This window comes from Protopterus annectens, chromosome 5.part0, assembly GCF_019279795.1.
Source record: "Protopterus annectens isolate FY-2018-M chromosome 5.part0, PAN1.0, whole genome shotgun sequence".
Taxonomy (NCBI): Eukaryota; Metazoa; Chordata; order Ceratodontiformes; family Protopteridae; genus Protopterus; species Protopterus annectens.
The window spans coordinates 214,051,825-214,079,588 of NC_056735.1; the positions used below are offsets into that span (position 1 = coordinate 214,051,825).

At 35.8% G+C, this 27,764-nt stretch overlaps 1 protein-coding gene across 1 annotated transcript in view; it reads left to right on the forward strand.

The window, feature by feature from the left end:
* Positions 1–27,764, forward strand: part of NOX4 (NADPH oxidase 4) — a 1,166,454-nt gene that overhangs the window by 474,847 nt on the left and 663,843 nt on the right. Inside the window, exon 10 of the mRNA XM_044071824.1 lies at positions 15,989–16,073. Within this exon, the coding sequence (XP_043927759.1) occupies positions 15,989–16,073 (85 nt within the window). The remainder of the gene's footprint in view (positions 1–15,988; positions 16,074–27,764) is intronic.

The following is a 27,764-nucleotide window of genomic DNA, read 5'->3' on the forward strand; positions in this document are numbered from 1 at the left end:
TGACTTTATCTAGTACTGGTTACAGTTGTTTTTCAAAAAATATAGATAGGGGCTCCATTGTCCATCCATGGTCAGAAACAGTAGACCTCATTGGAGGGTTCTCCAAGGATTTATGTATATTAGGGAGGCTGTATAATATCAGGATGGTACCAAGAAATATTCAAACAATTCTTTAGTGATATCACCTTCCATCAACAAATCATATAACATTGAATATATTCCTGATAATTTATCTTCATCAGATTTAGATCAAACAGCATAAGTGAAATAATCAAATAGCATGCTACACGTATTCTCAATGTACATAGAAAGGTTCATCACAACAAGGGCACCACACACACACACACACACACAATTGTTAGCAGACTAAGCCAAGGGCATTAATCTAGACAATCACTTATGCAAAAGTAAGAAAAAACATCTCTTCATATATTATAATCAGTGTATTTTTATACCCCATCCACCTCCCAACAACCCAAGATTACAGTACATTAACTTAAACATGCTTTTGTCCAACCTTTCTACTGTTTTTGCATTGTAATGCCCACTAAACAACTAAAGAAGAAGAAAAAAATACTTGTTTACTTTAGTATCTTCATTGCATTCAACAGTCACTAAAAATGGTTTACAATATACAGTGGATATGAAAATTGTACACACCCCTGTTAAAATGCCAGGTTTTTGTGATATAAAAGAATGAGACCACAATAAATAATTTCAAAACTTTTCCCACCTTTAATGTGACCTGTAACCTGTGCAATTCAATTGAAAAACAAACAAATCTGTTAGGGAAAAAAAATATAAACAATAAAAAGTTTACACTAAGCTGGTTGCATAAGAGTGCACACTGCACACCCTTAAATACTTTGTTGAAGCACCTTTTGATTTAATTACAGCATTCAGTCTTCTTGGGTAGGAGTCTATCAGCATGGCACATCTTGACTTGGTAATGTTTGCCCACTCTTCCTTGCAAAAGCGCTCCAAATCTGTCAGATTGCAAGGGCATCTCTTGTGCACAGCCCTCTTCAGGTCACCCCTACAGATTTTCTATTAGATTTAAGTCTGGGTTCTTGCTGGGCCATTCTAAAAGTTTAATTTTCTTCTGTTAAAGCCATTCTTTTGTTGATTTGGATGTATGCTTGGGGTCATTGTCATGTTGAAAGGTGAAATTCCTCTTCATCTTCACCTTTCTAGCAGATGCCTGAAGGTTACGGGCGAAAAGTGACTGGTATTTGGAACTATTCATAATTCCCTCCACCTTGAGTAAAGCCCCAGTTCCAGGTGAAGAAAAGCAACCCCAAAGCATGATACTGTCACTGCCATGATTCACCATGGGGATGGTGTTCTTTTGGTGATGCGAATTGTTGTTTTTGTGCCAAATGTACCTTTTAGAATTGTAGCCAAAATAACATATTTTTCCTCATGTTTTTGGGAGACTTAATGTATTATTTTGCAAATTATAGCCAGGCCTGGATGTTTTTCTGTGAAAGAAAAGGCTTCCATCTTGCATCCCTTACCCCATAGTCCAGACATATGGAGAATACGGGAGATTGTTGTCACATGTAGTACACAACCAGTACTTGCTAGAAATTCCTGCAGCTCCTTCAGTGTTGCTGTATGTTCTCTTGGCAGCCTCCCTGACCAGTTTTTATCTTGTCTTTTCATTAATTTTGGAGGGAAGTCCAGTTCTTTGCAACATGAGTGTTGTCCCATATTTTCTCCACTTTATGATAACTGTCTTCACTGTGTTCCACGATATGTCCAATGCTGTGGAAATTTTTTGTATCCTTCTCCTGACTGATACCTTTCAACAATGAGATCCCTTTGATGCTTTTTAAGCTCTCTGTGAATCTTGGCTTTTGCTGTTCCAGGCAACTGAGTAAATGTCAGGAAAATCCTACTAGGACAGCTGATCCTATTTGTGGTTAATCAGAGTCTCTTTAATTGATGACTGGTGTGTACCCAAGAAGATTAAATGCTGTAATTAAATCAAAAGGTGCTTCAACAAAGTATTATTTTAAGGATGTGCACACGTATGCAACCAGCTTATTGTATGTTTTTTATTTTTTATATTTTTTCCCGTAACAGATTTGTTTGTTTTCCAATTGAATTGTATTGGTTATAGGTCATATTAAAGGTGGGAAAAGTTTTGAAATTATTTATTGTCGTGTCATTTTTTTATATCACAGAAACCTGGCATTTTAGCAGGGATGTGTACACTTTTTATATCCACTGTAGCATGCAATTTATATTATGAAATCTTTTATACACATATTGCTAAGAACAAAAATGTTTACTTACACTTATTCTAGTGTCCTTCCAAGCATTAATGGCATGAAGATGGTATATGCCTTTCAGTCCCCCACAATTTTAAAAAATCAAAATTAGTCCAGTCTTTCTTTGACACTTTTTCTTGTAATGCCAAATGTCACAAATGGGATTGATGTTTTATAGCCCATTCATTCATTCAGTCACCACTAATTTCAGTGTTGCTTGTCTTTTTCATGTTTATCTCTAGCTCCCTTCCACTTCTGATTCAAGTCCAAGGTACTATCATTTCCTCTAGTCAACTCCAGTGTTTTCTTCTGTCTCTCAACCATTTTCTTTTGGAACATTGAGAAAGGTTTCACTGGCAAGGTGTATCCGTGAGATTTATTATCAGAAAAATAAGAAACAGAGCTTTGTTCTGTTTCATGACTCATTTTATGTTGGACAAACTTTTAGATTAATCTTTGACTTTTCTTCATCAAAAAATGATTTTGATCCTCCACAAAAAGATATTCTGAAGACAACTTGAGACTGCATTTTGAATCTTACACCTTCCTCTTGACACTCTGTGATTGCTGGGATAAATTTGCTTCTCTTCTGTCTGGTCTACAGTGAATAATCATTTTTGCAAACACTCGACTGTCTCCATTTTCTAATACTTTGCCATTTGGCTATAGTTTTGTCAGAATCAACTCTTTTTTGCTGGTATGATTGCATATTTACCCACACAGGTCTTGGCTGTTTCTTTCAGTTTCTGTGGCAAAGCAAAAATTCCCTGCATGCTCTGTTCTGTAACTCTACAATTTTTTGACACAGCTCTTCTTGACTAGTCTCAAGCTCAGCTCGCCTATTCCTAATTTTGACCTCTGATTTTTGCAGTTTTATCAGTTCATCTGAATAGCTGTTTAAGGCTTCTTCTATTTTCCCAGCCTATTATTGATTGAGTTGATGTACTCCTTCAATTATTCCATTATTGTAATCAGTTCTGAACTCATTTGATTAATTTATTTCCTTGAAATTACTAGAAGACATCTCTTATACTAAAACTGGAGCTTGAACTACTTTTTTGCTGAACAGCTGCAGGATTTTCTTCGGTCAGTGTTTTCTCTTCACCTTTTCTAGTTCATTGACTTTCAGGCTGTCTAAGTTTCTTCTTTGCTAGCATCCAGGCAGTGTATTTACAAGCCAGTAACTTAATTTTACTAAAACTGGCAGAATTACTAGTCCCTATCTTTCGGTTTCTTTTCACACACTGCAGGAGCCAAAACTAAGCAGCTGTTGTTCAGTATGTAGCTATCTTGAATATCTCAAAGGTGTTGTAACTCTTATCTGTTAAAAGAACCACCTGTGGCATTTGGCTATAGAATTACTATAAGATAAAGCCCGGATAATGAGTTACATCCAATGGATTGCGTTATCTTCCTTTTTCTTTTGAGACTAATGATGGCCATGGGGATTCAGTAGCTGTGGTCGGCAAAAATCATTTCTGACTTTTAAAAAGGTTCAGAACTAGTACTAGGTATATTACATAGGGCATTTCTTCTCATTCAGCATCTGCACTCAGTAGATAACACCGACAATCACCTGCTTCTAGACATCCAGTAAAATCAGTTGCATTTACCTCATACATGTGGACACGCTATAGTTTACTGCAATTTTAAAATATTATGAAGCGGTTCTGAATATGAATTCCAGTACCTATATCCATTATGGAAATGAGCATTTATAAAATTAAATTTGTGAAGAAAGTATTGTGTACTTGCTTCATCATTGTTGCAGTCATTTTCAGTCTTGATCTGATAGGAAAAAAGTGTTATATCATCCTTTCAGTCTAAATGAAAGCCTTGTTTAAAGTTTCTTCAAGAGATAATATGATACATATTAGGCTATAAAACATCAGAGCATGTGCAGTCTTACAGAAAAGGAAGTCTTGTTACCATTTTGCTGTGATCACTTGAACATGAGTTCATGTATATATATATATATATTGGGAATAATTGTAATATAGTCACTTTCTAGCTGAAATTTTAACTTCCAACATTCAGTTCAGAATTATGTTTGATATTTGTCTTCTTAATGAAAGATATGGAAAATGAACACTGTCTGAAGGGTAGTGTTATCCATTTGTGGTAGCATTCATGGACCATCTTGTTTTTATTTTTATTATATTTTTTAGTCTTGAATAGCTTTTAACAATATAAACTACTACGTTTTCATCCCTGAATGTTTCACACCAACACTGACATCTTAAAAGGAATGTTTTTCTCCTTGCTGTTCTCATTCGCATACTTTTGTATTTTACTTTTTTTTGTAAAGGAAAAGTCTCTGTCTCACTTCTCTGTCAGTACTATCCCTTAAGTTATTCAGATTTACTGTGAAACAAAAGATCACAGAAAGTCAACACTGAAGAAGTCATGCTAGCCAGCAAGTCTAAACTCTGAAAACAGCACATATCCAAATAAGCATCACAGAAAACTCAAAAAATGTGTTTATTTAACTCAGAATATACACCAACTCGAATACTGCACTTGACCTCAAACACAGCCAACATTGTTGTTCTCATGTCGATCGATAAAACATGTCAGTGTTTTATCTAGGGTGTTCTGGGCATCAGTTTACTGTATGTTAATAAACAGTATGCTTCCCAAATGATTCATTCCTGATATTGTGTTCTTGGAGTTATAGCTGCATAAAAAAAATTTCAGGTGTAGTATCCATTGTTGGATGAACTCAGCTTCTGTATGTTTAAGAATGCCATTGGGTGCTGTCTCCAGGAGAATTCCTTTCCTTCACTGTGGTTATTCTGATGACCTTGCTTATATTCTGCACAAGATGGTCAACCATACCCTTTGGCTTGAGGCCATATTCAGGTAATTTTTTATATGAGTTAAGTCTTGATTCTTACAGAATTGTTTAAATTGATAACTACTAAATGATGGACCATTATCAAATCTGATTATCTTTGGCAGTCTAAAAGTTGGAAAAACTCTGTCTAGAACTGAAATATAACGTTTTATTTTAGCATCTGACAAGTGGTAGCTGAAATAAGCTGTAACATTAAACTCAATGACTAGAATATGGTGGAGTATGACTCTAAGTCAGTAGAACCTACACCTACCTCAAACACTGTTATTTCCTGTGGGTTGAAAAAAGGCATTATAGTTTCAGAACATAGTTATTTAAATGCTAGCTGCTGTGAATAAGCCAAGGAACATACTTTTATGAGGTTCACCATGCAAATTGATACTGTACTAAGCAAATTGGTAAGAGTGGCACTATAGTTATCAGAGGCAAAATGTCCTCGGTTGCTGTTTCCTTTATGAGTATATCATAACCTTTTTCTTAGAGACTATGAAGTTGGAGACTTGAGTTATATTCTTGTCAAATGCAAAGTTATCTTTCTTTAGTGTAAAATCATTTCCTTCAGTCTTGTTAGTTGTCTCTCATCATCATCTTTTGTCTGATTAATTCCATACGCACTAATAGCATCATCTATGGTTTTAGCATTTCTTGACTCCCCAAATCACTCTCTGGATAATGTGCTGAAATATTTCTGGAGCTGAACATACTCTGAATAGTAATCTTTTCCATCTCTGTAAGATGGGTTTTGAAGGTTATTATGCTTCAGTTCTCAGCATTTAGTTCCATCTGGTGGTGTCCTGTCCTAAAATCTTAAGGCAGAACACATTTATGTTAGTTAGTTCACTGATAACATCATCAGCTATTGGACTGGGATGTATTTTGTGTCAATACATAACATGACATTAGCTGATTTTGTAGGCTGGGGGTACATGTCCTATATATACAAAAAGACAATGTAGGTCCTGATGCTATCACTGTTCTATCAATCTGTAAAATGGATGTGCAGTTCTTTTTATACCTAAGAGTCTGAGATAAAGCAACATTCCATGCAGTTGTTCTGAAGTAGTGTCTTTCTTCTCTACAAGTAGCTTTATCTAATACTTTTTGGGCTTGCTAATGTTCTCAAACACATCTTCACATTCCTGCAACAACATATCAAGTTTGTATAATGCTTTTTGAATGGTTTTAGTCATAATATCTTTATGTTACTCATGGTCTTGGCTGTTGGATTGCTTAGTAGTTTCAAGCATATTGAAGAGTTCTGTAGCTACCCTGTAATTTGGTATCCTTCCTATGGGGAAATATTCCCTGAAGCCAGTGGCTTTAGTGAGTTGTATGTTGGTTGCTATTTGTCTTGATTAACTTTTGTTTTGCTGCCTGGTCTCAATACAGTCTTTCTCTGACATATACAAAGCAACAAAACACGTCATTCAGTAGTTCATGTATTTATTTATCAAAAAGTGTATCAAATGCATGAAGTAGTTCCTGTGACATATACTAACACATGCTCCTGAGTCAACAGGCATTTTTGATTTTCTGGTTCTAAGTCTTATATTTCATGCATAGTCATTTGCTCATCTTCTTTCATAGTTTACACTTATGATGATTTTTTAATTTTTTTCTGTTTTATCTGTTTGATTTATAGTGCATCTGTTATATTCCTTGAGTAGGTATACGTATTCTGGTTCACTGGTTATTTCAAGTCTCATATTGCTTTTATTTATACCATAAATTTTCAACTAGTACCATTGTTTTACACATTTCTGGAAATACTTGTGTTTGTCATACTTTGCATATTATCTTCCAATAGGCTATGAAGATGTTAACGAGCACAGATCATGCAATTTGTAAAATTTTGTCACATATGATGGGTTAATTGAATTTTTTTCTGATTCATTGATTGCTCTGCAACACTTCAGTTTTGTGTTTGCCACATGATTTCTAGCCTTTGCTTTTCTCATTTCCATTTTCTTTGGTTGAATACTACGCAGGTTAAACCATCTTAGAAATAAATACGTACATACATGCATGCATACATACTTAAAAGTAGAGTCATAGAGTAATAGACATGGTACATAAGCAGATTAGGGGTGGGGACCTAAACAATGTTCTAGAGAATAAAGAATATACTTGGATAATTAGGCTGAGAGCTGATATGAAACCAGGACAAAATAATGCACTGACTATTAAACCAATATTAGTTAAAAAGCAGAAAGAAATAAGATAAGGAATGGTTTTATGAATTTTAATATATACATTTAATATATACTTTTTATACATAGAAATCATTTTAAAGCAATTAAATGATTATTGTAATTATTTTTGTGTTTATAGGCTGGCTGTTATCATGTGACTGTTTAATTGACTATTTAAGGTTTTAGAATTCAGTGTAGGTATTTTAACACTGATGAAGGATTTGTAATCTGAAAGCTTTGTTGTTTTATTAAAGTATCTGGCGTTTGTCTAGAGTTGTATTTATTGGATTTGTGCACCTGGCTACAGTTTCAGCTTTATCACTGTCCTGACCTTATTTTCATTATACTTAAAAGTAGGTCAAGTGCAAGCTTAGGTTCCAGTAAGTTTTTCCTTCCTCACTCTGTCTGATGTGCAGCTTTGAACTATTTTTGTCTTGAAATTATTTGTCTTTTTTTTGTGAATTTATACCTTTGCTTTTTATCTTAATCTTGTGTAATAATAAAGAAAATATTATGGATAAGAGAAAGTCATTGAAGAAATAAACAAACTAAATGAGAAATACAAAGAAATTTTAACTCATAAAGTTAAAATAACTTTAGAAGAAATACAGGTTTTTGTCTATACTCAATAAGCCCCAAATACTTACATAGACTTAAAAACAAAACAAAAGGTTAAATAAGCAAAATCATATCAAAGAAATCTTTTTCTCTAAGGAAAAGAAGAATGTTTCTAGTCTACCAGAAATACTAGATGAATTTGAAATCACTTCTCACAAAATTAATCATAATAACATTAACATGGAATCTAAAAGATAAAATAAAGGGAATTTATAACCACAAACATGAATAAAAACTTAATAAACATTGCAGATTAAACTATTGGATAAAAGTATTTCTATTATAATAGATAGTTGTTATTACACAAATAAACTAAAGCTTAAATCAAACCATAAAGCACCAGGTAATGATGGTATTAACACCTAAAAGTACATAACCTCATTAATACATAAGGTTTTTTATTTTGGCCCAAAATGAATTAATAACCCCTATCTTTTGGCAATATACATTTATTTAAAAGCCAATCTTAAAACCTAATAAAATCCAACTAGATGTACTTCATATCGACTCCATCTCATTACTTAATGTTGAATTATAAAATGTTTATGAGTATTTTGCTGAAAGATTGAAGACAATCATCCCTGGCATTATAGATATGAGATCAGACTGAGGCTTCACAACTATTGGCAAATAGAAATACTTTTGATAACAGGAGAACTCTCTAACATTAATTGATTTGCAATCCGGAAAAAGAAAGATTTAACTCTGTGATGCCAGTCTTGATATAAGCTCAGCGTTTTGGAGTTCTGATAAGTTGGGACTACCTGTTTACCTTACATTGAGAGTGTACAAACTTCTCAGAAGCATTTATGTAAATCTAATTGAGCATATTTATACAGAGGAACATTAAAGCTTATATTAAGATAGGAACTATATAAGGTTCTCAAAAATACCAATTTTTAAAGGTAGAAAACAAGGGTGTCCTCTCTTTCCACTATTATTCACTTTAATAATGGAGCCTTGGGCTAATTTGATCAAACAGTAATCGGGACAGAGGTTTGAAATAGATGAAAATACAACATCTAAAATTCAACTCTTTGCAGATGATGTTCTAATTACACTTAAGCAGGATCTAATTCTTCTATGCAGTCTCTAACGTTTGATAAAATGATAAATTTTGCAAAGAAAAGTATTTCTGGTTTAATAGCTTCTTCAGTGAAGAAAAACTAAAATACTACCTATATAGCATGAAAAAATGTTCTCATTAATGATTTTACTAAATATGTACCTAATTCAGGTCAGATAACTTATTTAGGTATAATATTATCTAAAGATATTAAATCTATTATACATAATAGTTATAATACCTGTCTTCTTAATATACAAAATCTCTTTAATACCTGAATAACTGTTTATGTTTTTACTATGGAAGAGAGACTTACAATTATTAAAATGATACTTTTTCCCAAGATATTATACTTAATACAATCAATAATACTTCCACCTACAAAAATAATTATCAAGAACAATACATTAATGTTAAATTTCCTATGGGCACCTAATAGACTTAGGATTGCTTTAAAGAAACATACTAATAGTTGGTCTCAAGGGGGTATTTCTTTTCCAGACTTCAATTTATATACTATCTCTTCTATTATAAAAGTTATTACTTTATTAATAGATCAGTCATATGTTGCAAAATGGAAAGATTACTGGGAGATAATTAGTATTCACTTCATGAAAATCTCTTTAACACACAAAAATATGATTGTAAATAACTCCATGTTATAGTTACTAAAAGAATTTTGTACCTCATCTATTACACCTAAACATATAGTTAGTTACCCATTAAACATTATTATTAGCTATCGTAACTTTATATTCATGCATCCTAGATATAAAGAATGGAATTTTATTATAGTCCCTATAATGTATACTCGGGGTATGCTTTTGTCATCCACTTCTGAAGGAACTCATTTAACTACAGATAATGATCTAAAGTAGTTGATATCTGATAATAAAGTTAAAAATCTAGATTTCTTAAAACAAGAATTTGATCTAAGAGAAACTTGCTGGTTAGAGGTTCAGACCTTTAGACAATATCTCATTGATAAAATAGATCTAATGTCTATAACAGTTAAAGAATCTGTCCCAACATTGATTGATTACTTGATATCAAATTTACAACATAAAGTTTCTGATAAAGGTAAACTTTCATACATACATAAAATTATCAGACAAGAAACTTTTTACAGTGTAGATACCTACTGGAATTATTTCATTTCCTTAATGGTGATCCACCAAATCAACAAGATAAAACAATATACATTGAATCTGCCTATAAAACTACGTCTTCCATTGTCTGGAGACTTTTACATGGAAATTTTACATAGATCCTTTTATACACCTTTGATGATGAATAAAATAAATAATAAAGATAATCTATGTAAAAGATGTAATATAGAAATTAATGCAGACTGGGCTCATATGTTTTATGACTGTATAAAATTGAAAGAATATTGGAAGTCAATTAATGAATTTTTGCAGGCTCTTTTTACAGATAATTTTATTATTTCTCAATCTCTTATATTATTCAACACACCTGTACCTCAAAGTGTTAAAAAGGTTAAGCTTCCCTTGTTATGGTCTATCCTAGCAGTGGCTAGAAAAATAATAACCAGAAATTGGATTTCAGATAAATCTCCATCATTCAATGAATTTGAAAATGTTATGAATATAGTGTGCCATATGGAATTGAATACAGTGAAGTTAAGAACTAATAGAAAAACGTCTTATTATATTGTAAGGGATAATTTACAAAACTTGTTAAACAAATCTTAACTTCAATAACATGGTATTTTAGTTTAATTAATTGATTGGATTGTAGTGGATGTCTTTGTAAATACTTTGGTTGTTTTGTTGAATGTTATAATCATACCTATTTTAATTACTTGTATAAAATTGTTATGATATTTTCTTGTATGTTAAAAACAATAAACTTGTTTTAAAAAAAAAGAATATACACCAACTCGAATACTGCACTCGACCTCAAACACAGCCAACACTGTTGTTCTCATGTCGATCGATAAAACATGTCAGTGTTTTATCTAGGGTGTTCTGGGCATCAGTTTACTGTATGTTAATAAACAGTATGCTTCCCAAATGATTCATTCCTGATTTGTGTTCTTGGAATTATAGCTGTATAAAAAAAAATTTGTCAGGTTTAGTATCCATTGTTGGATGAACTCAGCTTCTGTATGTTTAAGAATGCCATTGGGTGCTGTCTTCAGGAGAATTCCTTTCATTCACTGTGGTTATTCTGATGACCTTGCTTATATTCTGCACAAGATGGTCAACCATACCCTTTGGCTTGAGGCCATATTCAGGTCATTTTTTATATGAGTTAAGCCTTGATTCTTACAGAATTGTTTAAATTGATAACTACTAAATGATGGACCATTATCAAATCTGATTATCTTTGGCAGTCTAAAAGTTGGAAAAACTCTGTCTAGAACTGAAATATAACGTTTTATTTTAGCATCTGACAAGTGGTAGTTGAAATAAGCTGTAACATTAAACTCAATGGCTAGAATATGGTGGAGTATGACTAAGTCAGTAGAACCTACACCTACCTCAAACACTGTTATTTCCTGTGGGTTGAAAAAAGGCATTATAGTTTCAGAACAGAGTTATTTAAATGCTAGCTGCTGTGAATAAGCCAAGGAACATACTTTTATGAGGTTCACCATGCAAATTGATACTGTACTAAGCAAATTGGTAAGAGTGGCACTATAGTTATCAGAGGCAAAATGTCCTTGGTTGCTGTTTCCTTTATGAGTATATCATAACCTTTTTTCTTAGAGACTATGAAGTTGGAGACTTGAGTTATATTCTTGTCAAATGCAAAGTTATCTTTCTTTAGTGTAAAATCATTTCCTTCAGTCTTGTTAGTTGTCTCTCATCATCATCTTTTGTCTGATTAATTCCATACGCACTAATAGCATCATCCATGGTTTTAGCATTTCTTGACTCCCCAAATCACTCACTGGAGAATGTGCTGAAATATTTCTGGAGCTGAACATACTCTGAGTAGTAATCTTTTCCGTCTCTGTAAGATGGGTTTTGAAGGTTATTATGCTTCAGTTCTCAGTATTTAGTTCCATCTGGTGGTGTCCTGTCCTAAAATCTTAAGGCAGAACACATTTATGTTAGTTAGTTCACTGATAACATCATCAGCTATTGGACTGGGATGTATTTTGTGTCAATACATAACATGATATTAGCTGATTTTTTAGGCTGGGGGTACATGTCCTATATATATAAAAAGACAATATAGGTCCTGATGCTATCACTGTTCTATCAATCTGTAAAATGGATGTGCAGTTCTTTTTATACCTAAGAGTCTGAGATAAAGCAACATTATATGCAGTTGTTCTGAAGTAGTGTCTTTCTTCTCTACAAGTAGCTTTATCTAATAATTTTTGGGCTTGCTAATGTTCTGAAACACATCTTCACATTCCTGCAACAACATATCAAGTTTGTATGATCCTTTTTGAATGGTTTTAGTCATAATATCTTTATTTTACTCATGGTCTTGGCTGTTGGATTGCTTAGTAGTTTCAAGCATATTGAAGAGTTCTGTAGCTACCCTGTAATTTGGTATCATTCCTATGGGGAAATATTCCCTGAAGCCAGTGGCTTTAGTGAGTTGTATGTTGGTTGCTATTTGTCTTGATTAACTTTTGTTTTGCTGCCATGTCTCAATACAGTCTTTCTCTGACATATACAAAGCAAAAAAAACACGTCATTCAGTATTTCATGTATTTATTTATCAAAAAGTGTATCAAATGCATGAAGTAGTTCCTGTGACATATATTAACACATGCTCCTGAGTCAACAGGCATTTTTGATTTTCTGGTTCTAAGTCTTATATTTCATGCATAGTCATTTGCTCATCTTCTTTCATAGTTTACACTTATGATGATTTTTTAATTTTTTTCTGTTTTATCTGTTTGATTTATAGTGCATCTGTTATATTCCTTGAGTAGGTATACGTATTCTGGTTCACTGGTTATTTCAAGTCTCATATTGCTTTTATTTATACCATAAATTTTCAACTAGTACCATTGTTTTACACATTTCTGGAAATACTTGTGTTTGTCATACTTTGCATATTATCTTCCAATAGGCTATGAAGATGTTAACGAGCACAGATCATGCAATTTGTAAAATTTTGTCACATATGATGGGTTAATTGAATTTTTTTCTGATTCACTGATTGCTCTGCAACACTTCAGTTTTGTGTTTGCCACATGATTTCTAGCCTTTGCTTTTCTCATTTCCATTTTCTTTGGTTGAATACTACGCAGGTTAAACCATCTTAGAAATAAATATGTACATACATACATGCATACATACTTAAAAGTAGAGTCATAGAGTAATAGACATGGTACATAAGCAGATTAGGGGTGGGGACCTAAACAATGTTCTAGAGAATAAAGAATATACCTGGATAATTAGGCTGAGAGCTGATATGAAACCAGGACTAAATAATGCACTGACTATTAAACCAATATTAGTTAAAAAGCAGAAAGAAATAAGATAAGGAATGGTTTTATGAATTTTAATATATACATTTAGTATATACTTTTATACATAGAAATCATTTTAAAGCAATTAAATGATTATTGTAATTATTTTTGTGTTTATAGGCTGGCTGTTATCATGTGACTGTTTAATTGACTATTTAAGGTTTTAGAATTCAGTATAGGTATTTTAACACTGATGAAGGATTTGTAATCCGAAAGCTTTGTTGTTTTATGAAAGTATCTGGCGTTTGTCTGGAGTTGTATTTATTGGATTTGTGCACCTGGCTACAGTTTCAGCTTTATCACTGTCCTGACCTTATTTTCATTATACTTAAAAGTAGGTCAAGTGCAAGCTTAGGTTCCAGTAAGTTTTTCCTTCCTCACTCTGTCTGATGTGCAGCTTTGAACTATTTTTGTCTTGAAATTCTTTGTCTTTTTTTTGTGAATTTATACCTTTGCTTTTTATCTTAATCTTGTGTAATTCTTTTCCTCAACTACTTGTCCAATTTTGTACATTCTAAACATCAGTGTTGGTGTCTCTTTGTTCATGTTCTCTGCCACTTTTTGACATTGTCGTCATGTATTGATCTTCATTAATGTATATAGTATAGATATTACATAGTTGTGTTACTCCTCGCTCATATATGCTCTTCTGTTCCAGTTCCCTTCTATGATATGCACTTGTTCTCCTGCAGGTGTAATAAAAGACCTTGTCGTGTGTCATTCCTTATAATTAGTGCAGTCCCATCATTTTTGCATCCAGAAAGCCATTTTCTCTATTCAGTGGTATGATGTGATTATTACAGCCTGTACCAAATATGAAAAAATGACATCTATCTTCCATGTTTAGGCCATTCAGCATTTCTTTGTTATGTCCAGTATTCACATTTTTTCCCTTTGATAACAGTCTTTCATAATAATATACTTAAGATATATTTACCTTTGCTGTCATTATTTGAAGCATGTTCATCTTTTTTTCTGTTTTCTGGCTTGAAAAATCAGTTTGCAACTTCTGAAAATAGCAACATGATTTTTCTAACTCTAAAAACATTATTGATAACTATTTGCTGTAAAGACTATCAAATGGCAAAATACTAATGTTTTACTAAATTTTAGTCGAATGACTTGACAAACTAAATCCCCAAAATTGATTCAGTCTGTAAGAAAGATTGTGGATAACATAGAGACTGAATGTATCTTTTCTGTCATCTGATGAGTAGCTGTTAGCTTCAAGAGAGCAGAGTGTTCTTTACTGAAGAAATGTATTATTAATAATGAATGTACATTTTACATTAAAAATCTCATATACCTTAAGAATAACATTGTTTCAAAATAGGTCTTGTATCCTAAAGAAGAAGAAAAAAAATAAAACTATTTATTTTCAGCAAGCGTTCTTCTTTGTTCTGCTTCCAGGTCTGTTGTTTGTCTAGTAGTTATCTAATCCATATAGCTGTTTAGAGTCTTATGATGTTAGTGTATGGATAAAATATGAATGCATATGCTGTGCTGAGTCTTGACTGTGAAACTTAACACCTAAAGGGTATCTGTGTGTAAGCTTACAAACCAAAAGTCATAATCATGGGTTATAGCTGTCTGGTTACTTTTTCTTGCTTTATTCAAGTTTAAACAGTTTTAGACCACTCTTTTTAGTGATTCCATAGGACAACCATAACACATATGGAATTGTCTGTGCAACACTGCAAATACAAACAAGACCTGGAAGATGTAGTCCTTTATCCTTTCAACTCAATATGCATTACAATAAGTTTTAATTCCCTTACATTTGCATTGGGCTCATATATACGATTAACTTATGATTGCTCCGTCTGAGTCTAGTGTACCTTCTGTTTCCAGGTGAATGTTTTGACATCCTTGTCTTGAACATATAACAGGTTTGTTATGGTCAGAAAGCTAGTCAAAATCCACTGCTTTGTAAGGGAAAGAGATTTCCATAAAACTGTTGGCTGCAAAGATAAATTAGGAAAAATGCTGCTAAAAGTAATAAAGTGACTTAATAGTAATCAGAACTGTTTCTATTCACTCATGACAGATTGTTGTAGATCAGCAATAGTTCTGATGCAGCTATATATATATATATATATATATATATATATATATATATATATGTGTGTGTGTATAAGTATGTATACATACACACACACATATATATATATGTGTATGTGTGTGTGTGTGTGTTTTAGTTTAGTATACAGTTTTCAGTGTATGTCTATATCTATATATCAATGTATGTATTTAGATGCATGCAAGAAGAAAGATAGGTATATATCACAATCAAGTGCGTGTGTGTGGGTGGGTGTGTGTGTGTGTGTGTGTGTGTGTGTGTGTGTGTGTGTCTACTAAGAGTGTAGAATTGGGATGAATTATAGGAAAAAGAAAATGTATGCATGAATAATCTTAAAAATGTATGCTTAAATGTAACTTGATTGTTTGCAGTCTTTTTTTTCTGCTTTACTTTTTGGCTGTTTCTTTTCTCACTTTAAACTGGTTTGATTACAGGTTGTAGGCAGAAAAGCAAGACGATTCCTTGATAAAAGTAAAACCTTTCATGTGACATGTGGCTTGACAATTATATGCTTTTCAGGTAAGATTTGATCTTATAATCCTCACATACTTTGTTCAAAAACAGTGAGAGCAAATATATGACTATAAATTCATTGTTTATGAAATCACAGCATTGTTCGCAACCATGATTGGGTGGGTGGATGGGAGGCAGTGAAGTACAAAAATACTGCACAAATGCTTATACTTTTAAGCACAGAGAGAAACTAATTTACTGATGCTTGTGATGTTTCTGGTAGAATTGTCATCCTGTTAAATGTTGTACAATGCAGTGTACACTACATTGCTTCAAAATAATGCTGCTGTTCATTTAATTTGCATAAAATGTAATTGCATGTAAGAAGCTATACATGGTAACTATCTGAGATATGAAAAATTCATCCCAGCTCAGAAATTTCATTTTGCCTTTGGACTTTATTGCTTTGTTGATTTCAAACCCAATACAGGACTGGCTTGAACAGTAAGTCACAGGGCTTGACCATTTTCTTAAATTCCTGCAGAGTCAAACACCTCACAAATTTCAGCTGCTTAGTTATTTTCATTACTTCAGTCCTTTCAGAAAATGTATCTGTGGCATATCTCTCAGCCTCTCAGAGCAAGAAATCTGGACAATGCCACAAATAATGGGTGGACAAATTTCTCAAACTAGGGACACTTTTTAAGTATTGCTCTTACAAACTTAGTTGATAGAGTAACAGGTTTTGCATTAGCATGAGTTTTCTGAAGGATATGAAGTCTGAAACTAAATTGTTTGCCGTTATTTTCTGATTTTAGTCCTCAATGATTTTCCAGGGATTTGCCAGAACACCACAATTTTATGAGAAAAGACCAAAAATATGAGACAAAAATCTGGATAGTTGAGAGGTATGAATTCTGTAGGATGCAGAGAGTAAAGATGCATTTATCTATATGTTCAGGAGTGTGGGACAAACATACACAGTTCAGATCAATTTTTCAGTCTGATGGCCCAAAGGTTTAACAACAGATGTTGAAGTCCTCTTCATGTAAGGCTATTGCAAAATAAATTGTTACATTTGGATTTACCCACCTTCTGTTCTCCTTTGATCTGGTCATTTTATTCTGCAGATGTCCATTATTCCTTACAATGGCTAACATTTCTTTTGTGTCTATGAACGTGCCTTTGTTGTGTGAGGTACTCCTGCATAGCAATGTTCCAAAGCTGTTAAGTGTTTTTTATTTATAGTTTATTTTATTTATTTTTATTTTGGTACCTAGAACCGCAGATCTTATTTTATTTCATTTTATTTTTTCTATTATTTTTATTTTATTCTGAATTTGTTAATTGAGGTAGAGCACTGATTATAGTTTACCAATTTCTGTGTAATCCTGGGCAAAAAAGCAAAATACTGTAAAACTTTTCAGTTATATAAAAACAATGGGATAAAGAGCATAGTAGTAAAATACAATGACACAATGTAAAGAACAGTGTAATCATAAAAGTGATTGTAAGCAGAATAGTATCTATTTATACAGCTATGTAGAAATGTGTATAATTGTGAAGACGTACATAGCAGTGGTTAGGTCATGTTGGAAGGATGCTAATGATATTTGGCTGATAGTTTAAGGTGAGCTTTAAGCTGGGGCACAGAATTGTTAGTGAGAAGGGAAGGGGGTGTGGAAGTTCTAAAGTTTTGGACCAAGTATAAAGAAAGTGTGGTCTGTGCACTGATGCTTGGTGTTGGGAGCTTGTAGGATTGAAGCAGAACTATTCTGGTTCCTGAGGTTGTATGTCTGGGGGGAGGGGGAGTTCTTGTAAATTTGGTTGTCAGGTGAGAAAAGGCTTGCTTATTAAAAAGTGTGATTAATAGAGAGCCTAATAAAAGCTGACATCTTTGTTGGACTGGTAATCACTGTGATGACCATGCCCTGGCCCAGCAATCAAGGAGCCTCAATCCTCACCACTAACACCAGGGAGGTTGTCTCATAGAAGAGGAAAGGATAACAAATACTCGCAGTAAAGTACAGTTTCCCTTAAGTGCACACAGAGATCACAGTCAGTCTGGGGCTGGTTCTTCCCTTGCTCTCCAGGTCCCCAATAAGACTCCCCACTGGCACAGCTATAGGGTCCAGATCTCAGCCTAGCTGGCAAGCTAACCTCCAGTACCCTCTCTGTCCCACCAGTGCTTTGTGTCCCTGCCCAGGTAGCTGACACAGAACACACACTTTGAGATAAGTATTTATACAACTTCACAGACACTCCTGAGAAAGGCTGACACAGATTCTCCAGCTGTGCCCCTTTACCCAGACTATATGGAAGTAATTTCTGCCACAACCAGCTAAAAATGATTAGCTACCCAAAGGCCCTTAAAAGGGTGTCCAATTATTACTGTGCAATATTATTATCCAATTGGTAATGTGCCTATTCAGTCCAAGGCTTATTAGAGTGGCTTATTACGATAACCTCTATAAATATGCAATGTACATCAGAGCTTACTTTGTCTCTACACAAACCAGCCACAGGTAAAGGTTTTAAAAATATTTAATAATAAATAATTAAAACACAAGATAATACTGCTACACCACAGATATATCTAAGAGTTTAGAGATCACACAGAAACATAAAACAATACAGTAGGACAGGTCTGATGCCAAAGAAAAACACTTAATCTAACTTTCTAATCTTTAGCTATTGTTAAGAGAAAACACAGTGCTATAATCCTACTTCCATATATAAAGAGTATAAGCAGTGCTGGGGTTGATGGTCCAAGACAAAATGCTTCCAGTCTGTCACTGAACAATAGTTTTTAAAACAGCTCTGCTAAGGCCCTCCCAAATTACATCATTTTGACACTTAGGTTTTCCCAGTATTCACATTACATCATTTTGACACTTATTCTGGAGTTCCCAGGCAAACAAACTGAATTATTTAGCAAGCTAACACCTGCACATGAAACTACAACTATAAAATACATTTCACATGTATACTCTAACAATTATTCCTTAAGTTAAGACAATAGAAAGAAAGTGTTCAGGCAGCAGCTTTGACACCACTTTTTAGATAATTGTAACTTCAAAGAACATTTGAAATGCTTGGCTTGATTTTTCTTACAGCAGATGCAATGTTGCAACAATCTTGAAGTTCACATTTTACAGTGTTTTCTTTCATTTAAAAACACAAGCCTGTATTTTGCATTTATTAATACAAATGATAGAATTATGTATCAAATTTTATTTGACTAGGCTGGCAGCCTTCGCCCATCTTTCCCCAGTCTTCACAATCACTTTGCTTTTTCTAGGGTCATGCAGTTGTGTTTTTGTTTTGAGGAAGTGGTTATAAACCTGAAGATCTTGTTTCCTCAAGAATTAATATGTTTGTTCTTTCTTTTTGGTGCTGAGGCTACTAAAGGGTGGCCACATTCAAGTTAGAGAAGAAGGATGCCGTATTCTATCACATTTCTAGTGGCTTTAGAGAGGAAAAAGGAGATATTCTTGTCCCAGAATTAATGTGTTATTCTTGTTCTTAGTGTTAGATAAAGAGTAAAGTTCAGAAATTAATCTAACCAGATAACTAGTTATGTATAACTAGTTATGTAAGGGATTTTGTATTTTCTAAGTGAGTGTTTTAATGGTCATCAATGTGCAGAGGGGAAGTTATTTTGGCAAGCTATTTGTTTGTTCCAGAAAGTATGTTCTTAACTTTGGTGGAGTTAAGTGGTAGATGTTTGCTATTAATTCACTCAGTGATGGAGAGGATGTATGTTAGGAATTAATTTTGTAGTAGTTTTAGTGATGGAATTTAGTGCTAGATGGCCATGTCATGTGCATAAAGCTGTAGTGGTAGATGAGGAAGTCCAAGAGAAGGGGATTATCTATGTAGGTAGAGTAGGAGAGGAGCTAGGACTGAACCTTGAAGGACACATTTTTGAGTATGGAGGAAGAAGAGAAGGAGAAGTGGGTTTTCAGAGCAAAGTGTTCATCTCCCTTTTGCATTGGAGAAATTTCATTTGCATAGTGGCACACATAATCCACATTGGTCATTTTTTGTATAAATTTTACAAAAAAGTGAAATAATGTTCCTTTGGTCAATGAAGATAGGAATGTTATACAATTTTTTACACGTGATAAGAATTGCTCTAATGGCATGGCATTGACTCTTGTGACTGTCACAGCCACTACTCATCTTGTCTAAAGATAAAGATATTTCTGAGTCTGGTAACATACTTCAGGTTTTCTTGAAAATCAGGATTCCAATGACTAAATATTTTGTCTTTTTCTTTAATTGAGAACATTTAACATACCTTTAGCTAATTTTGTTGGTCTTTTCGTCTTTTCCTGATTAGGGGTCGCCACAGTGGAACTCCGGTCTGCTAATGATTGGCAGTAGATTTTTATGGTGCCGAGTTGCCAGCCTGATGCCCAACCATCAGCGAAGGCACGCCCATTCACGCCTGTCTTTCGGAGGCCACTTGACCACATACCTTTAGCTAATACAGTAGAAAAAAATATGGATTCTGCCAGGAATGGTGAGAAGAAGAAGTAATCAGAGGAAAGGAGTAAATGTAAGGATACAGTCCCAGAGCACAGAAAAAGATGTACGTCCTCCACAACTTGTTCAGAAGAGCATGCCTCCACTTTGAGGATCTCAAAACCAGGGAAGTGAAGGTATTCACAGAAGTACTTGATTCCTCACTAAAAGTGAAGTTGTGTTGTATAAAATAAGGTCGGCATCTTTTAGACCTTCATCAGACCTGCCTAGAGTTATATTTTGATGCAAGAGATGTGTGGTCTGGAGTGCGTTATAGTGGAAAAGCCCAGAGTTTCTCCTTTACTTAATAAGGCTTTACCATTAGTGTTACCATGTGCATCTTCTCTATTTCTCAGCCATCTTTTGTTATGATGAATTTGTCAAAGTATATTTTAAAGAGTTTCAAGAAACTTGTAGGCACTAACAAGGTCAGACTCTGGAACAACATATGTCTATGCACACAGTCAGCTCCATTGGCAAAGGAGGGTAAAGGTTATATTATTACCCAGATGAACTAAGTTCACTTAGGTGTCTTTATCAAGTGAGATGGGAAGCTTTACTTTTTTCTCTCTTTGGTGGTGGGAGAGATAAATGGTCATGATGGTGTGGGTGGACTCCTTATTTTGAGCTGGGACAGAATGAAGCACAGAATGACAGGTTAGACTAGTGGGTGGGAATAGAAGATGTGTCTGCCATAAGGGTTCTTGTAGACTCCCTAGATCACACCTCATTACTAAACAGTGCACTCTAATAGGTATGCCAGTAAGTAAGGGTTAGAGCCTCCAGTACTGAATCTTCCACCACTGTGTAGCAGTTGTGGTGCTTTTGCGGTCCTCCCACCTCAACAGTAACTTGGATCATCAGCCTATTCAGTGCATTGGCTCCCACGCTGGGGGTCATACTAGTTATGCAGTTTGGTATACATGGAGTGAGGTGCTACAGAGACTCACAATAAATGCTGCCTTAGAAGCAGCACAATCCAAGATGACTATCAGTGAAGGGAAATCTATAAAGTATATCTGTGCATGGAATGTCACCTTTGAACTTCTGCATGAATGACAATTCCCTATGTTGCTAAAAAGAGAAGAAGAAAGAGAATCCTTTCTCCTTTATTTTCTTCTTCTCCTTTTGGCTGCTCCAGTTAGGGGTCGCCACAGTGGATCATCTGTTTCCATTTGTTCCTGTCCTCTGCATCTTGCTCTGTTACACCAACCACCTGCATGTCCTCTCTCACCACATCCATATACCTTATCTTAGGCCTTCCACTTTTTCCTGATACCTGGCAGCTTCATCCTTAGCATCTTTTTCCCAATATACTCTGCATCCCTCCTCAGCACATGTCCAAACCAACGTAATCTCACCTCTCTGGCTTTGTCTCCAAACCTTCCAACCTGGGCTGACCCTCTAATTTACTTATTCCTAATCCTGTTCATCCTCATCACACCCAGTGCAAATCTTAACATCTTCAACTCTGCCCCGTCAAGCTCTGACAATGCCAATGTCTCTAACCCATATAACATAACTGGTCTCACTACCCTCTTGTAGACCTTCCCTTTCACGCTTACTGGTATTCGTCTGTCACAAATCACTGCTGACACTCTTCTCCACCCACTCCATCCTGCCTGTACTCTCTTCTTCACCTCTCTTCCACACTCACCATTACTCTGAACTGTTGATCCCAAGTACTTAAACTCATCCACCTTTGCCACCTCTATTCCCTGCATCCTCACCATTCCTCTATCCTCCCTCTCATTCACACAGATATATTCTGTCTTAGTCCTGCTGACCTTCATTCCTCTTCTCTCTGGAGCATATCTCCACCTGTTCCCTACTCTCACTACAGATCACAATGTCATCTGCAAACATCATGATAAAGGTTATGTATAACTTAAAAAGAAACTCCTCCCTTTAGCCACAATCCGATAACAATGACATATGCTCAGAATAATTATTTGCATGTCCTGAAGACTGTAATTTGTGCACACACTGTAAGTTATTTAGGATTGTTTTATAACTTGTCTGCAAGATGGCTTTAATCTCCCAAGGAATAATACAGGCAAGTGATGAAGCTTCCAAATATTTTAAAAGCTGACAGCCAAAATTCAGATTTAAAAACAAAAAAAAGGTAGTATAGAATGTACAATGTTTCTGTAGGTAATTAAGATCTTTTTACACCCACAGAGCTGATCCTGCTTACACTGTCACATTTCTCTTCATCCTGGAATAAGAAAACACAGTCCAAACCACGACTATCTGACAGGAAAAGAAGATAGCAGCCAGGAAAGTCCGCCACAAAGTTTTTATTAAGACTCCAAGTATAATTAAGCGCTTTTGTTTCCCAATCGAAACTTCATCAGAGATTCTGATGCAATGCAACAGCTATACAATATAATACTTGGAAAAGATTGTTTTCACTATTTGTTACATTAGGCAGAAGAATTTCAGTGTTGGAAGCTGTCCCGTGCAAACCATCTTCTACACCATTTAATACTAAAAGCACAGCCTAAAAATATTTCTTCATTCATGTCACTAGTTACAGTGATTCTGAATGAATCCACACAACTAACAAGTATTACTTTATAGGATCATAGGAAGTTACTAGGCTATTGGCCATGAGGCCCTTACAAGCCAAGCCAAGAATTTATCTCATGTTCAAACAAGTCAGTACCACTATGCCACTGTCCAGCAAGGACATAGGTGGAATCACAGAGGTGTATTTTCTGTTCCCCATTCAGTTATTTGGGTTGTGCTTAAAAAGGTTTAATGAGGTACTCTGCTTTAAGTGGAGAGGGAATCTGTTCCACAAAAGGGGGGAGGTCTCTGGGACACAAATCTTTCCTGCCAACAAGTCCTATTGATGTCACAGACCAGGTTGAGTTTTCATGTGCAGGTTACTTGAGTGGAGCTTGACTTGCGGATATGCAGCAGTCCCATCAGGGCGATGTCTGAGATTGCTTTTTATGCTAGACAGAGGTCACCTCTGAGGAGTCTGTAAGAGACTGACTAGTGGAACAGGGCTTTTAACCTATAGGGTAGATGTTTGAGGCCTTGGATTCTCCAGGTGAGGAATCTCTGTGGTCTTTCCAGCTGCTGCATGTGCTTCGTGAGGTACATGCCAAAAGGGGCATTGTATTCAATAATCAGTCTTATAAGGGAAGAATACAGGGATTTTATGACCTCCTTGTCCCTGGATGAGCTACCCGTACTAACTAGGTGGGCCATGTAGAAAGCTTTCCGTACAATGGAAGCAATATGTTGGTCAAAAGTCAGTTTGCTATCAACCTGGGTTACCAAGTCCCTCACGACTGATTGCTTGCTTAGTGCCTTATTATCAATGTGATAATTTGTGGAGGCATCATTCTTCCCAAAAGGGATGATGATGCATTTTTTTTGGCATTCAGATTGAGGCCATGTTTCTGGCACCAGCCATTTGTTTGGGTAAAACCCTCTTGGAGGATTTCCACATCACTAGGGGAATTGGTGACAGCACCTAGCTTGCAGTCATCTGGAAACTTGGTCAGCCATAGCCCACTAGATTTGGCTTGCACCTCTGAGAAGTATATCCCAAACAGCAGAATCTCCAAGACTGATCCCTGGGATACATCACTTGTTACGGGTCCACTACTTGATGTGGTTTCCCCTATTTTGAGTAGGTGGGTTCTATCAGTGAGCCAGTTTGCTACCCATCTGGTAACATATGGATTGATGCCTAGTTGAGAGAGTTTATCTATTATACCCGAGTGGGGAATAGTATTGAAGACCTTGGCCAGGGCAAGGTATGCGGTGTGCACCATCTTCACCTTGTCTGTGGCCATGTTGACTGTCTCAAAGAAGTCAACCAAATTTAACAGGCATGACCTCCTCTTAACAAAACCAAACTGTGTGGGATCAAGTGTCTGGAGGTTGCCAATGTCCTTGTTAATGAGGTCCATGATAATCTGCTCCATGGCTTTGCAGATCAGGCTAGTTAGGATGATGGGTCTATAATTTCCTGGATCAGTGGATGCTCCACCTTTGTGCAAAGGGATGACAGTAGTGGTCCTCCACTTGGCTGGGATGAAGCCAGTACTCAGGCTTTGGATGAATAGGGTGCCTAATGGTGCTGCAAGTTTCTGCCGGGTCCCATGGAGGCTGTATTTTTTACCTTTGAGATGGCAGTGATGACTTGCTCCTTAGAGATAAGGGGAGGGGACAGGTACTGGAGATGTCCTGTTTTACTGATGAGGGAGACACAGGAGTGAAGATTTCACTTAAACTGTCTACCAGCAGGTTGGCTATATCTACAGGGTTTGTGTATGAGGTGTCCTTGACCACCAATTCTTAGCAGATCTGGATGCTTTCCTTGAGATTCCAGACATGTGAAGAAAGCCTTATGATTGTTTTTAGTAGATGTGGCCAGCTTGGACTCAACATTTGCTTTGGAGGATTTCACTAGTGCTCTTAGTTGCTTGTTCAGGCTAAGGAAAGATTGTCTCCAATTAGACTCCTGCTCCTTCTTGGTCCTGGACAGCAATTATTTCCATTTATTATAGAGTTTATTTATTGTAGATGTCTATTAGCCAGATTTACTCTTCATTGAGGAGGAGGATTTCATCCTGTCAGGTATTCCTGATTCCATGTAGCTATATAAATGCTCATATAGTACTTTGGTGTACGATTGGACATATGTGCCAGTTTCTGGAGGGGGGGGGGGGGCTGTGAAGCTGTTTATATCTTCCTTCAGGAGATAGTAATCAGCTTTGGAGAATTTTTTTTGTTTGACCCTAGCTAAGGAGGGGTCGGGGAGATGGTGACTTTGAAAGTGACTGCTTTTTGGTCGATCTTACCAGGGATGATGACACTCTAGGGAAGCTGCAGTGGTTATTCATGTTAGTTAATACCAAGTCCAATATATTTTCACCTCTTGTGAGGGTGCCAACCAACTGGTCCAAGGCATTTGTATTGATGAAATCAAGGAATCTCTGGGCATTCGTGTTTCGGCATGAGTATTTCTTCCAGTCTATGGTTGGATAGTTAAAGTCTCCCAGGATCAGGGTAAAGGGTTGAATCTTGATAGATTCGAAGAACTCCAGATAGGTGGAGTGGGCATCTTGAGTCAAAGTTGGAGGCCTGTAGCTAGCTATGATCTGAATAGGGGTCTTGTCAATTGTTAACTGCACCTGGAGTATTTCCTGTGCATCATACTGTTTGACCAGCCTAGAGGTGTGTATGTCTTTTATATATATATTGCAACTCCACCTCCTTTTGTTTTGCTGCCCACGCCTTGGGGCCTGAATGAATAATAGGAAGAGTAACCTGGTATGGCTGGGGTGCTCTCTGCAGCTTTGAACCAGGTTTCTGTGACTGCACAAATGTCAGCTTCATCCAGGGTTAAGAATGCTTGCAGTGAGTGCAGTTTCATGTTTAGACTCCTAGCGTTTAGCAGCATGACCTTTAATTTACATTTAGATGAAATTTTCATGTTGGTAGTTTTGACCTCATGGCATTGCCTAAAAAAGGCACTATGTGGGAGGCAGGAGCCTTTGCCAGGAGCTTGAAGCCCAAGGGAGACAGATGCAGGCTATCGCTGGCAAAGTATCATGACTTATCAATCATGTCATCCCAGGCTGTCAGGTACTGAATCCCTTTTGAATGACACCATAAACTAAGCCAGTTGTTAAAGGCAATCATTTTCTGATTGTATTGAGGCGTCATTCTGGGTGATGGTAGAATGCCGCTTAAGGATATGGACATACCTGCCTGGGACACATGCTCAGTGAGCTCGATCATGTCTCTCCTCATATAGTCCAGGGAGGTACGTCTCAAGTCATTCAGTCCAACATGGAATATGACAGAGTCATAACAGTACCTGTTGAGAGACTTGAGTGCATTGGTAATATGCCGGATTCTGGCATCCAACAAACAAGTAATCGTAACTTTTGCTTATCCAGCCTGGTGAGGGGTACATCTGTGTGTCATACAATGGAGTCTCCTATGACTAATATGTTGGGTTTATGTTTAGGGCTTAGTGGCTGTGAGACACAGGTGTGTAGACTCCTGTGGTGGGCAGTGGAAATTGTATGTGTTTATGCCTCGGAGGTCTGTTGTTTGGGTATGCTTTTGTTGAGGGCCTCCACATATGTGGGAGTGTGTTGTGTAGGTGTGCGTGGTGTTTGATGTGTGATGTTTGTGTTGCCAACCTTCTCATTGCATATACTGGTTTGTGGGGGACAGAGCAGTGACACTAAGTGCTTGATGTATTTACATCTGTCAGAAATTGTGTGGTAGTAGTAGAGGGTTGTCTGTGTACATGAGGCAGTTGCTACACTGTCTCAGGATGCCCATATCTACCAGACTGGCAGAAGAAAATGTAGGAAAGTGTCCATCCATATTTGTCAGAAACTGAAAAAGCTAAGAGGGTAAAGGGAGGAAGGTCTATGAATAGTACTGCTAGATGATAACACAAGTGCTACTAAGGGAAAACCTGTAGCTGTAATACCTCAAAAAGGGTTAAAAAACATACAGCTGAAGCTCTGGATGCTGTAGACCTGTATCTAGACTATGCTACTTAATTCTAAGGTTAAGAACTCAGTAAGAAAAAACTCACAATGGAGCACAGATTAATCACTTATAGTCGAAAGAATAGAACTCACAGTATGAAATAATACAGTTAAACAGCAACAAAATGCAGTAAAATGCAGTTATAGTAATGAATTGCAGTAGATAGCAATGAAATATAGTTAATCAGTTGATTGCTTTGAAACAATAGCTCACAAATCACAACAGTAACAAACAGCACAAATAAAGCAGCGATTCAGTAAAATGCTGTCATCAACTTAGTGAGGCTACCAACAAGCAGCAGTAAATACTGCAAACTAAATGCAGTTGAACTCCTAAGCACAAGCACAAAAATGAAGTAGAAAGAGGCATGTTTTTTATTTATTTATTTATTTTTTAGTAGAAAGTGAAGAGACAGAAGATAATGAGATAATTCAAGGTTCAGAAGGTAAAGGGTGGGCCTTTACTAACTTCTCACTATAAACAGTAGAATGAGCTGATGCAATGTGACTGAGGGAAGTGTCCAGTATCAACTCTAGTGGCGGGCAACTCAAAGCCACCAAGACTTACCACCACAACAGCTGGGCAGGTGGGTGGGAGCCAAAAAACAGTTGCACAGATTAGACAGATATACAGTAAAACAAAACTGCAGAAAAAAGTTGAAAATAAGCACTTATCTTTTTCCAGTGT